Source organism: Pseudonaja textilis, chromosome 1, assembly GCF_049901715.1.
Source record: "Pseudonaja textilis isolate UNSWEBS1 chromosome 1, rPseTex1.2, whole genome shotgun sequence".
Lineage (NCBI taxonomy): Eukaryota > Metazoa > Chordata > Lepidosauria > Squamata > Elapidae > Pseudonaja > Pseudonaja textilis.
Window position 1 is genome coordinate 293,518,302 of NC_141990.1, and position 14,570 is coordinate 293,532,871.

Sequence of the window (14,570 nt, forward strand, 5' to 3'; positions counted from 1 at the left end):
AGAAACATCCAACCAGGCAAGGAGGAGGACTCAAGTGGGAAATTAGTCTAGAATTGTTGCACAATTGCAAGAGGTCATGCAAAATTTGTTTATACATTTGTGTATTGTTTAAATAAGAAGTGACATCCTTAAAAAAATCATAGGGTTGGGGAGACCTCATATTGAGAATTTTTTATACAGTAAGGGAATATGCATATATGAAGAATGCATACCAAGATATACTGTTTCTTAGTAGCTGCTCCACATTTGTGAAAGTGTCTCACCCTAGAATTAATTATTGCTTAATTCCTTGTAATGTTCTGGAAGCTATTAAAAATGGAACTTCTAAATAATGTTTGGTTGAATAACTTATTATCATAGTCTAGTTTATTTTAGAATGGTGCGGTGGCTTAGAGGTGGAGCTCTTGCCTCACAACCAGGAGGCGGTGAGTTCGATCCTAGATATAGAGCCAGATATTTCTCTGGGCACAGTGAGAATATATCTGCTGAACAGAACTCTGCATTGGTGACAGGAAGAGCATCCAGCCAATAAACACTCTGCTAGCTCCATTCAGTTGCCCAGACTCCACCCCACAAGGGATTATGGGGGTTGTTCAAAGAAGATGATAGTCTTTAGTTTATTTTACATTGAATTATGGTATTTATAATTTATTTTATTGATTTTCTTTATCACTATTGCTGTAATTTATTGTAAATTTGATTAGTTACTGATAGTTTGTAATTTGGGGGTCCTTCTTGACTGACAATTCCTGCTCACTGAAGAAATGGCAGCTCCAGCTAGAAGAGTTTTTACACATTACATCTTGTGTACCAATTGTAGGCATTCCTGGATTGTGAGGCATACTCATCACCAAGTGGTGTACCTTGAAGAGCATTTGGAATTTATAGTTGGAGGTATCTGAGCAGTGTTAGGTATATCCCAGTATATGTGAGTTATCTGACTGGTTATAGTTACACTGGCCGCCATTTGGTTTCTAGGTGTGATTCAATGTATAGTTATAATTCTTAAAGTCATAATGACTCCAGATGTGCCTAGAGATGGTCTTTGAGTTGACAGTAATGGAGCCCAGAATTACGGTTGTAATTCATGCTGGTCATTAATCAAATTATCACTTGACTTTCTGTGGTTGTTGTTAAGCAAATCCACAGTTGTTAAGTGAATGCCATGATCATCAAGTAAACCCATTATCCACAATGGGCATTTTGTGCTAGAAACCAGAAGTGGTGCAGTACATAGGGACTGATTGTCAAGCATCCAAAAAGTGTTCTCATGACCACAGGGGGCATCAGAATGTCAAAACCGGGTCATAAGTTCCTCGTTTTGGATCCTTTGTAGCGTCAAACAATTTTTAAGCAACAGTTAAGTTGAAGACCACCCGTATCTGTGGGACTGCTTTCTACTCTGTTTATCAGTCAGATGGATCTGAGTAAAGCCAAATCCCTTCTTTTCATAATTTGATGGGAACTTTCTCAATAGTCACCTGCACACTTTGAAATTCTCTTCTTGCACAGTTTGGTTGTCTATGTTTCTTCTAAGCTTTAGGAAAGCTGCTAAGAACTGGAGGAGGGCATGCTTTGATTAGAAAGGAGATTGCAGGTATACGATTGCTATAATTTTCTGGATTTTTTTTTTTTAGTTTGATCAGTTTTGGTTTCTAGGTTTTTGGCTTTTGGCTTTTTGTGTAATCAGTGTTTTATTTTATGATGAGGTTAGGTTAAGCTACTTAGAGCTTTTTGGGTTTGAGTACCATACAAATAAATAAAGTAAATAAATAAATCTCATAAGTTTTGTTGACAATTTTGGAAGCCACTATTAGTCTATATTTGTTTGGTAGTATATTTAAGTACATTAAGTACGAAATAAGTAGTGAAACATCAGAATTGGATTTCAGAAACAATATTCTGCAATCAGCATTCAGGATAAGGAGGGCAGTAAATTAGTTTTGGATCCGTGTTATGTTCTTTGATATATGTTCATTTTTTGTAGAAGAAGTTATCTTCATTCCTATCTCATTTGCCAGCATTTTTAAGCAGAAGCAACATTTTATCAAACAAGTAATTACAGCTTGTCATGCAACTGACTCAGTAGGCAACATTTGAGTTCTATTAGTTTCACATTGTTACCACATAGAGGTCTGCTTAGCCATATACCAAACTAGCATTTTCACAGTCTGCAGTGCAACATCAGCTTGGTATCATCTTCCTGTCTTCTTTCCCTTCCTTCCCTGCTTGGTTTATATGCTGCCCTAGTTGAAATGAATAGGAAGCAGCTTACATACCTAAATACATATTAAGATCAAAACAGTTAAACAAAAACAACAGCATAACAGTATATCCAACAATGTGCCAGAGAAATAATCACACAAATAATCCTACTTCTTTGTAATTCGGATCCTTCTTTGGTTTTGCTCATATATACAGACTCATCATGCTGTTGCTGTTTGAAAAAAAACATTATACACAGTGGTAATAAGCTAAAGAAATTAAAGGCAAGAAATAAATGATAAATAATAAATAAATAAACTAAAAGGAAACCTATGCAGATCTAGTTTATTTTATCACCATTCACTGTGTCTCTTTATATTTTTGTCCTTGCAAACTCTCTGTGTTTCTATCACATCTAAAGACTAATTCAAACATCATCCTTGGGTTTTTAAACTTTTAAACTCTGTTGTTTTTGCGGATCTCATCATATTCATCTAGCCATGACTTTTCTCTGTCTTCCCCTTCCCTATGAATTCTTCCTTTATATACTATATTTATTTTTCAATTCAGTTTTCATTCTCTGTAACTATATACTTTTTGCATATTTGTTACTGTTCTGTATCTGTATCTTACCAAAAATATTATCTTTGTGTCTTCTATCTCAGTGCATTCCTTTCCACTAGTACCTTCCCTTCTAAACTCTGCATCTAAGATACTTGGTCCAGAATTCAGAACATTATTTCATCCGTTGGGTGTCCACCATCCTTTCATTTTTCATACAGAACTGTGCAGTATCATTTTTAGAGTCAATTGGAGGGGGGGAGAATAGCTGTCAAGGTGCATTTAAAGAATATGTTATTTCCAGATTTCTTCAAAGGGATAGCGCCCATTATTATATTTGTATTTACTGAGCAAATACCCTACTCCATTCCAATTTGTACTGTAGTCATTCCAATATTCTCCCAACCAAAATTAATTTCCCAATTTAATCCTGTACTATAAACTGGACCTCCGCTCCCGGAAAGACACAACCTTTAGAAAGGCTGTCATCTCTTTCACTCCCCTTCTCCAGATAAATAATTTGCTGCTGAAACTTGTGTATGAAGAGATCTTGATGAAGAAGAGTTGGATATTTACTTCTAACTGCGTCCCTTGAGTGGTCAGCTGTGAATTCACACAGCCCACTCTTCTACTTTGCTTGGTCTCAGGTGATCTTATTTTTCCTTCAGATCTGCTGTGTTAATTTTAAAATCTAAAAGGTTGAGCTAATCGTATTATATACATGGGAGGCAGGGCATCCTGGTCTTTGTGTAAGCGCATTACCCATGTGTGTGAATTCAGGGAACCACTCAAAGAACTGCACTAATGAATACAAAATAATTTTTCTCAAGTTTATTCACATTAGATTATTATGTTGTAAAATACAATGGTGTCAAAATAGATTTCTTATTCAAGTAATAATTTGGAAATGAGAAAAATTCCAAAACTTGTGATCTTGGGTGACTAAATCTACATTGTTATATAAGTTGAAATTTTAGCTCAGTTGTCTGTCTCAGGAGCATATTGTGTAAATCAGTTAAATGATACACCGAGGAAGGTTTGATAGTAAAAGCTGAAATATTTTGAATTCATTTAAAGCAAATCATAATGGTTGGGTTATGCTTTACTGAGTTCCTTTTATTGTGTTTTATTAATAGTATGTGTAAACAATGATTTCTTTTTCACATGTTTTTATTTTTAAAATGGATTTATTTGATATATATATTTTCTTAAGTTTCTTAAGTTTTCGCGGGTACTTACATGTATGGCATTCGGCTTTGCTCGGGTATTTTCCCACGTCATAGTAGCTGTGCTTTTAAAGTTAAAAGCATAGCTACTATGACGTGGGAAAATACCTGAGCAAAGCCGAATGCCACACACACACACACACACACACACACACACACACACACACACATATACACATATACACATACACATACACATACACATACACATACATACATACGGTTTCATTTCCTAGCAACTTTTCTTTTCTTTTTATTAAATTTAAGCTCATAGAAAATGTTTAGAAAATGTTTGTTCTTTTTTTAAAAAAATCAGTTCTGGTCAAGACATTCAAGGGACAAGTGTGGTTGCAAATCTTCCAGTCCTGATGCGACAGAATCCCACAGAGACACTGAGGAGAGTCTTGCCAAAAGTTCGAGTAGGTATAGCATGATTTCCTATTAAAGTATTGTATGCATTCCAGTTATACAAGAACAAAACTCCCATTGATTTTAACAGTTGTAAATATTTTATTAAAGAAAAAATTATGTAGAGGTAGTCAGTGACTTACAACCATTCATTCAGTGATTGTTAGAAATTACAACAGCCCTGCAAAAAGTGACTTATGACTGTTTTTCACAGTTATGTTTATTGCAGCATCCTCATGGTCACATGGTCAAAATCTGGACACTTGGCAACAGGCTCATATTTGTGACTGTTGTAGTGTCTCAGGGTCTCATCATCACCTTTTGTGACCATCTGTCAATAGGAAAGCCAGATTCATTTTACAGCTTTGTTATAATTTAACAATTATAATGATTCCCTTAAACTGTAGCAAGAAAAGTTATAAAATAGGGCAAAATTCACTTAATGACTATCTTGCTTAATAACAGAAAGTTGGGCTCAATTGTGACCATAAGTTGAGGACTACCTGTATAGTCTTCGATTTACCACAGTTTGTTTAATAATCCTTCAAACTTACAATGACACTGAAAAAAGTGACTTATGACCATTGAAACATTCCCATGGCCATGTGATCAAAATTGGCAACTGATTCATATTTATGACGGTTGCAGTATCCCAATGTCATGTGTCCCTGGGTCATGTGATCACATTTTGTAAGCTTCTGACAAACAAAATCAATGGGCAAGCCAGATTCACATTCACTAATCACAAAATTAACTAAGGTTGTAAAATGGGGCAAAACTCACTTCACCACAGAAATTTCAGGCTCAGTTGTCATAAGCTGAGGACTCCCTGTACTTTATTCAAATTAAATTCAATCTACCCTTGCCCTCAAATATTCTTGGATAAGATACTCCAGGAGTGTCAAACTCGTGGCTTGGGGGCCAGATGCGTCACGTGCTGGCCCAGCCCCCTGCCTGGTTTAGCAAAGGGGAAAAAACTTCTGATACGTCACATGACGATGCTATGACGATGCAAGCTTGACACCCCTGAGATACTCTGTAAAAGTAATATTCAGTTTTCTATTAAATTTAATCCCTCTTTCATGTTGACCAAAACTAGTAATATTCCATATCACATTATAAAATTAATTTACTTATATTTAAGTCAGTTTATCTATCAATGTGGTTGCTAAAGAGTTGACACAGACAATGGCACATAACTTAATTCTTGAACAAAAAGAAAAAATTGGGAAATCAGATATCAATAAACACACTATATTTTTAAATAATAGAAAAAAGATATTCTATGTGTCCCAAATCTCTAAATAAGCCTCTGATCAAGTTTCCAGTTGATAAAATAATCCCTCCTGAGATTCTGCTACTATAGCTGTTCTAATAAAAGTAGCTTTTGGCCCATGCTATATCTGTTTCCTAATCTGGTCTACCTTATAAGGCTGCAATTGAGATTGAGCTGAAGTTGGGGAAAAAATTAGCTGGAATATATAGTTGGATTGTATATTCTAGGAAAAAGAAATGAAACCGTTTATCCAAAAATTTATTCATTGCTAAAATATTCTTCAAATCCGCAAAATAATGTCAGAATGGGACAAATGAACATGGCTGCCTTAACATGCCCACTTCTTGGGCACTCCACTGTGGCTGACCCAATATGGGCATTCTTACTTGGCTGGCTCTCCACTGACACTTCTTTCCCGCCATTGGTCCACCAGCATTCTTCCCCAGCCTCTTCATCCTAGGTGCTGTCTGGGACATTTAAATGTACATCAAGGCAGCCAGTCCACACGGCTGGGCATCCTTAGGTGCAGGGTTGTGGGGATAGTGCTTTGATGTGCATGCAAGGGGGGGAAGGGCCCATACGGGGCAGGATAGTTGGGGACAGGCCTTTCCCTTCCCAGCCTTTCAGGAGACAGCACTCCCCCCCTCCCCGCTGGCATAATGACAAAGTTAATAACAAGCTGATCTGGCTTCACTGCTTAGCTGCAAAATACTACAAGGCCAATATTTCCTTCCAAATGTTAATGAGAAACAGCAATGCTGAAATAATTGCTGCTGATTCCCAATTGCAGATTTTTAAAGAGAGAATCTTGCAATCACAGGAAGACAAAAGAGCAGGCAAAAAAAATCTGACTAGTTTTGAGTGAAAGGTTAGACCCTAACTCTAATGCTAACTCCACCCCCCCTCCACCCCAGCTCTCTCAGCAGCCCTTCAGGTGATTTACACATACACAATACACACACACACTCAAAGACACCTGAAGACACTAAGGCCTTCACACCCCAAAAAAGTCAGCACTGGGGAGATGTGATAGGTGAGGAAGTATTTTTGCCTTGTGGTCAAGAAGTGAGAAATTTGAATCTGGTCCCAGGTTGGGCAAAAGGAGGGGTTGAGGTCATCCCAAAACCGAAAGAACACAAGGGAGTTTCCCCCTTTCTCCCATCTCTTTTTTTAACCTCCTCCAACTCCACCCGGGTGCTGCTGGAGGGAAAGAGTGAGAAAGAATGAAAGCAGGGAGGGTTTCATCCACAAAAAAGCAGACCTGCCCCCGACTACCCCCTGTGCCACCTCTTCTTGCATGTACACCAAAGCAACGCCCCCCACCTCCCCGTGCCTGAGGCCACCCATGCCCAAGGCTGGTGGGTGGATTGTCTGCCCAAGTGCACTTTCATATGTCCCACACAGCCAAATGGTTGTGGAAAAGTATCTCTCTGTGAAACGCCCTTGATGAAGTATAGGGAAGAACGCTGGTGGGCCAATGGCGGAAGAGGACTGCTGGTGGAGAGCCAGCTGATTAAGAATGCCTGTGTTGGATCAGCAGTAGTGGGGTGCCTGAGAAGAAATGGGTGTGTTAAGGCAGCCATGTTCAATTGTCCTCAAAGTGTGAGAAAGCAAACTGCAATAAAACACAATAATTATAAATTAGGTATGATAAATTTTACAAACAGATGTCTTTTTATATTTGTTATATTTGCTTTTGTTAGTTATTATTTTTTCTGATTATACAGGAAGTTCTACCTGTTGCAGGTGTGGAAATGCAATTAACAGCAGCTGTTTCTCTTTTGACAATTCTTCAAGAGGAGTCAATATCCATCCATACTTACTCTCACTCATTCTTACAACTCATTCTACAGAATCTGGAACATAGAGATGCAGGTCAGAGGAATGTTATGTTGCTGATTTCTTAGTTTGCTCTGCTTTTTCTTCTGATAATGTATTATTTAAAGCAGTACATGCAGGAATAAAATAAAATAAGTAATTATAGAATAGGTTTGCTAGTGCTACATCATGTTGTTGATTAGCTTTTGTTTTATTTCTCCCTTGTTATTAAAAAAAACTGTTTTAATAAAATTATAAAAAGAGGGAATTACAAGAAACTAACCAGGCACATAATGGGGAAGACACATCAAAAGGATGTGGTGCTGGCAACCCCAAGAATGCTTAGGGATTTAAACCATGAGAGTACTATACAAACAACCCAAAGTATTCCTGCTTTGTGCCTACATATTCACTTGTGATCCCTTCTTCTCCAATCTCTCCTATTTGCAAGGGGGAAACAAAAAGAAAAACAGGTCAAGCACAGAAAAATATGTACTGACTTTAGTGGTATTTACATGATTGAGAAACACTACAAAGGTTGTTAATGTAGACATAGGTCTTAAAGTTATTTTTTCAGTACTGTCAGAACTTCATATGGTCACTGAACAATGCAGTCAGTAAACGTGGTCTACTCGAAAGTAAGTAGAGTGTAGGCTTTTATTTGGTGGGACTTTGTTACAGCCAAATTCCTATTTGATCTGTTAAATTATATTTTAACATATTACCTTCTATAGTGTATATATTATATATTTATTTTAGTGTTACTGTTGTCACAATGTTGTTAATTGAAGTTATTGCCTAAAAGAATTTTACAGAACTGGTTTGTGGTGTTTATATATGTAGTTTATTTGTACTTTACAGGTGTCAGTAATGCTTGGCTGGACACACTTCTTGCTGCAATAGAAGCTCTTCCAAAAGAAACAATTAGACATGAGGTAATATTGTTTTCCCAAACAATATTAATGGGAAGAAGTAATATTGGTTCAGCGATGTATACAGATTGTGCTCTAATTGTAATATCCTGGTTTCAGAAATTATCTTCAGATGGAGGATGAATAATATGTGCTATTTAAAGAAACACCAATCATATAGTGTTGCTTAAAGAATTATAGAAATAAGAATTATTGTTTGTAAAAATATGTCACAAAGAGACAACTATATGGGAGACAAGTAAAACCTTAATAAGGCTTGCAGCAAATCGGGAAAAAAAGAACATAATAGAAATGATAATTAGAAGAGATTCATAAAACTAGTCTCGATCAACAAGCACTGAAAGAGTTCAGTAAATTAACTATTAGATTTACTGGAAGTGATAGAATTTCAAAGCATAAAAAAACAAACAAAATCATTTTGAAAATGCAAACAAACCAAGGAAACGTCTGGCATATGAAATCAGAAAAAAGAAAGAAAGAAGGCTGATATAGCTGTGAAGAAAAAAAACAAATTATTATATATAAGATTGGTAATAACAAAAGAATATTTTGTGTGGAATTATATTCCAGGTATAAAATTACAAGAGGCATTCAAAAGCATTTATTGAAAACTCAGTTTAAATAATTTACTAAAAATGTAGACAATTATTAATATGAACATAAGAGATTAAATAAGCAGTAAAGAAAATTAAAACGAGTAAGACGCCAGGCACAGAAATGCTGTTGACTTTGTGTAACAAAACGATAGAAGAACAATTGAAAATGATGAATGAAAATCGAACAAGAAAAATAATAGCAAAAGCTTGAGAATAAGATGTCTATGAGGTTAATACATAATAATCCAATTTCTTTACGAACACACATTAGCCAAATGTATGAAGTGCATTCCCAAAACTGCACATGTAAATCAGACAATTACATTCCAAAAAAGAAAATAAAAGGTAACATTTATTATAGACTAAAATTTGTCAACATTAATAAAAAGAGGGCAGCTGTAATATTTTTAGACATGAAAAAAGCCTTTGATAATTCAGAATGGACTTTTTTTTTTTTTACTACAGACATTAATCCAAATGAAACCTGGAGAATTAGAAACTTCACTCAACAACATATAATAGCAAAGATTAGTGAATATTCAAGATTTATATGGAATGGGGAAAACCAAGAGTTATGTTTAAAATTGTACAAAACTTAAAAGACATTTACTTTGTTCTAAACCCAAGAGTATAAACTTTGAGTTTATCTTTGTGGTTTTACTCACTTGGCCATTATGCCATAGGTTATATTTTTCTGATATAGAAAAAATAAATAAATTGTATCACATGTCTATAATTTCTCTGACTTTTGCTGCAAGGATGACTTAGAAAGTTGATATCAATAAAGGTTTAGCGTGTGAAGTAGTTCTTAATGCATATTTTTGTTGCCTGAGTTTTATTTATCTAATTCTATATTTGTTACCTGAATTTCTTCTTCTGTCCTATAGATCTTGAATCCTCTTGTTTCCAAGGCACAGCTTTCCCAAACGCTTCAGTCTCGCCTGGTTAGTTGTAAAATCTTGGGGAAATTAGCTAACAAGTTTGAAGCTCATATGTGAGTAGCTTGTGTGTGTTTTAGATGCCCTAATGAATAAATGGCCTTCTACAAAGGAAACAAGGTGACCTCATTTTGTTGCAATAGAAAAGAATGCTACTTTTGGATATTGACAACATTTTTATTACACAGTGATCCTAAGACACAATCCATAAAGCTCTGGTGAGCAGAATCTTTTTTATCTAAATGAGAATAATTGAGTCTACATAGCAATTGTAGGTCCTGAATTGCATCCTCTATAAAAGGATAAATATTTCCTACAACTTCAGTTATCAACTTTGTCCTGCACAGTGTCATTTCAGCAAATTTTATTCTTATTTCCATGATTTTCCCTACTAGTTGCCATTTTAGATTTTATGTTATTTGTTTGGAAGTGTTTTTAAATTTTTTGTCAAGACTGGTATACCATATTGAAGGATATACAATAATTGCATGCCATCTAGCATAAAAGCAATTTCAGAAACAGTGAACCTCATTTTTGTTCAGAAGTACCACCTTGTTTGCTCTTATAAAGGCATTGAATTTGTCTGCCTGTCTTTTAGTTTCAAAGAATATGATAGTGTAACTCAGAATAGAGTTTATATAAGAGCTGAGATTTATGAATGTTCAAGGTAGGTTCATTGTGATTTGCTTAATTTTTGTTCAGACCTTGCATTGCTGTGTTGATAGGCTTATAGCATGTTGGATATTTTATGTGGGTGTGAAGACATTAAAAATAATGTCAGTGAATGGTTCTTGAATCCATTGTCTTCTTTTTAGCTACATATGGTTTTATTTTATTTTTTATCTTGCTGTAGAGACAACCCCACTCTCCTTTTGAGAACTGTCTGGTGAATAACCAGGAAATAAAGGCACCTATCATATTTTAACAGTGATAGCGCGTATAATATAGATGGCTAGATTTCTTGACTTGACCTGTTTTTTCCTGCATGCCCAAAGGAAAGAAGAAAGCATTGATCAAAATATGATTTGACTTCAGGATGATGCCAAGTTGCCAGTCATATTTTGTTCTGTGATGATTCTATGAAAGCAAATCCAAAGAATGCTTGCCTTCATCCTGATGCCAATCAAAAGATTTCCATAAACAAATGAGGGAACAAATGAGCAAATGGAAAACAAAATGACTCATAAAGAAACAAGTTTTCAAAATATATTTTATCTTCTTAAGAACATTCTGTTGTTTCCAAAGTAAATTGTGAGTTTTAAAGTTCAACTCTAATAATATCTTTATTTTCTAGAAGATTTTTTTCAGATAAGTCTGGTCTGAATAGAATAGAATAGAATTCTTTATTCACCAAGTGTGATATGTTGTCTGTTCAGAAATTTAGAATTTTTGATATGTTTTCCAATTATTTATCTACTTATATATCTTTAATACTGATAGAGTTACAGTTTGCAGTTCTGTTTATTTGTGCTTCTAGTATTATTAAATATTGTTGTGATGGTATAGTGGCCTGTTATGTTCTTAACATTTGAGAAGTGTAAATTATCTTTTATATGTATTGTAGCGTGTTGTTTTGACATTGAAAAAACATAAATACAGTTATTACATACATTAATATAACAATTATATAAATTATAATTATCAGTCTTTTTACTTTTTCATTACAGTTTTCAAATATATGTGATAAAATTACAGAACAGTTTTTTCTATTACAATTTAAGTAACTGTTTCCTTTTTAGCATTAAAAGAGAAATCCTTCCCCTGGTAAAATCTCTTTGCCAGGATGTAGAATATGAAGTTCGTTCCTACATGTGCCGGCAGCTAGAACAAATTGCTCAAGGAATAGGGTGAGCAAAGCTTGATAATTCATAATGCATAAAACAGTGAAAATAATTCTAGATAATATTTCTATTAATCTGGAAGAGATCACACAGTTTCTAACTTGGATTGATTTTATTTGTTAGATTGAATTCGTACAATATAAGTTTTCAAATTATTTACTCCAACTACAAGTGATTTCCTTTTATGAACAACCAAGATATATTAGATATGTTAGACAAACATTTTCCTATTGCTACCAAGTATGCTTTTCTTAAATTGCAATTGTTAATAAATTCATCTTTGAATCCTGGGCTATTTCATCTCACAGCCAATGTGACATAAAGATTAAAATATCTGGAAAAAAAATCCAAATTTAAATTATCATTAAGCTGATCTTGGTCAATTACTAAAGTGTGACTATGTTGCCATTAGGTGAATCCAGAGATAAGCAGTCATAACTCAATATCAGTATATCAGTGGTTCTGCATTATGTTTAGTGCTTGAGTGCACTGAGTGACATACTCTAGCCCTCTGTTCTAGTTTCTATGTTTTTCAATATTTGTAAACAATTTGGATGTATTTAGGAAACATGATTTTAAACTTGGCATGTTGCATAAATATAATGGAGTACAGATAGCCTTTGACTTATGACCATTCAGTGACCATTTTAAGTTATGCCAATGCTAAATGAATGTTGGTTAGGATCAATCCCTGTAGTCCTGGCCAGCAGTCATTGATTGAGATCTGAGTGCCTGGCAGCAGTTTTCATGCCATGGCAGTTAAAAGTTTAAAGATTCTTCTTCAGTTTAATTTTTTCCTAAACTGGAGCTCACCAAATTAATTATGAAACTGACATCTTGAGACAGGTAAATGAAAAACAAGTAGGTTTTGAGCTTTCAAAATTAGTATTTCATTTTTCTATCATCCTGACATCTTGACTTTCCAGGTGATGCCATAAGTCATGGTTTTCAGTGAGCATTGGATTAGACACATACACACACAGGCACATATGCACATGGTTCTCTCATAAAAGAATGGATGGAATTATTTCAAAGGGGCAGTAGATGTAGAGAATAATCTTTTTCATGTGGTCTCGTGTGTAGCAGTTTACTGCTGCCACTGGAATGCTGACAATACTTTGACTCAACTGATGACAAAGTAGAACAAACCTCTACTGAAAGCATTTCAGAATTCAAATTCTAATACATAAATTTTGCTCTAGATTATGCTGTTCTTGTGTATGAAATTTTACTGGTATACTACTGAGAAATTAAATGTAATAGACACTCTACTTAATAGTTAGTCCCATTGATTTTAATAAACCAATTATTATTTGACTTGTGAATTCTATTCATGTTTAAATACATTTTTCTGTAGAAATAGATTAAGGAAATATACATATTGAAAGCTGTCTCCGTGCCACAGTGGCACACTGGTTAGAGTACAATACTGCAGGCTACTTCTGCTGCCTACTGGCTGCCTGCAATTTGACAATTCAAATCTCACCAGGCTCAAGGTTGACTCAGCCTTCCATCCTTTCAAGGTGGGTAAAATGAGGACCCAGATTGTTAAGGGCAATATGACTCTATAACAGCTTAGAGAGGGCTGTAAAGCACTGTAAAGTAGTATATAAATCTATTGCTATTGCTTATTTCCAGTGTATGACAATTATGTATAAGTATAGCTGACAATTATGAGTTATCTCCTAAATGTTTGCTGGTTGTTGTGTTTTTTTTAGAACGGAGCTAACAAAAAATGTAGTGCTTCCAGAACTAGTAGAATTAGCAAGGGATGAAGGCAGCAGTGTGCGTCTTGCAGCTTTTGAAACATTGGTAAATCTGTTAGAAATGTTTGATGCAGGTAAGATTCATTAGCTTTGCAGCTATTTTTTTGCCTGTTATGATCTATTTCTAATATGCTAATAATCATATGTTGATTATTCACCCGTTTCTAATCATATCTTTTCTGTTTTTCAGATGATAGAAGTCAAACTGTTCTCCCATTAGTGAAATCATTCTGTGAAAAGTCCTTTAAAGCAGATGAATCTATTCTGGTTTCATTATCTTTTCATTTAGGGAAGCTTTGTAATGGACTATATGGTATGACTAAAAAGTTCTCAATACAATTTTAAGGGTGCTGCAATTGTATATATTTAGTTGGAAACATTTAACATTGCAGATGATTGTGCTTATTTCTGGAATAAAGAACACTTGATATTCAATTAAATATAATAAGGAAATATATAATTAAATGACAAAATCTGCCACTTTCCCCCCCAGATAATCTATGATATGATAGTATTGATATGAATTTTTAATCAATATCTGCTTAAATACTTAAGTATTTAATATATAATATAGTATAATTTAGAAAATATATGATTTATCAACATTCATTTAAAAGTCATTCAAATAATTAAATACCAAATAAAATAGTGTCAAGCAAGCAGTTATTTCCTAGATACTTTAAACAAATGATACTGCTAGAACCCGAACCAAAATGGATTTCTAATGTATTTAATTCACATCCTGCAAATTTTACATGGAGGGGGAATGAGCTGAAAGGAAAAGAAAATTGTTCTCAACAGGTGGAACTGTTCAGTGGATGTAAGAAAGCCTGGTGCTGTACCATAGTTATTTACAAATACTTTGAATTGGGTCCAGAAGCTTACTGACAACCTACAGGTTGTCCTCAACTTAACTACCATTTGTTTAGCTGTTCAAAGTTACAATAGAACTGAAAATAGTGACTTACAACAGATCTGAGCCTCATTCAGAGCCATGTCTAGT

The 14,570-nt window shown here is 34.7% G+C and overlaps 1 protein-coding gene across 3 annotated transcripts in view; it reads left to right on the forward strand.

The window, feature by feature from the left end:
• Positions 1–14,570, forward strand: part of PPP4R4 (protein phosphatase 4 regulatory subunit 4) — a 71,078-nt gene that overhangs the window by 19,332 nt on the left and 37,176 nt on the right. For all 3 annotated transcript variants that reach the window (XM_087922135.1, XM_087922134.1, XM_087922136.1), the window contains 7 exons: positions 4,309–4,411; positions 7,404–7,551; positions 8,356–8,429; positions 9,910–10,016; positions 11,700–11,807; positions 13,520–13,641; positions 13,758–13,880. In XM_087922135.1, coding sequence (XP_087778261.1) covers positions 4,309–4,411; positions 7,404–7,551; positions 8,356–8,429; positions 9,910–10,016; positions 11,700–11,807; positions 13,520–13,641; positions 13,758–13,880 — 785 coding nt within the window. The remainder of the gene's footprint in view (positions 1–4,308; positions 4,412–7,403; positions 7,552–8,355; positions 8,430–9,909; positions 10,017–11,699; positions 11,808–13,519; positions 13,642–13,757; positions 13,881–14,570) is intronic.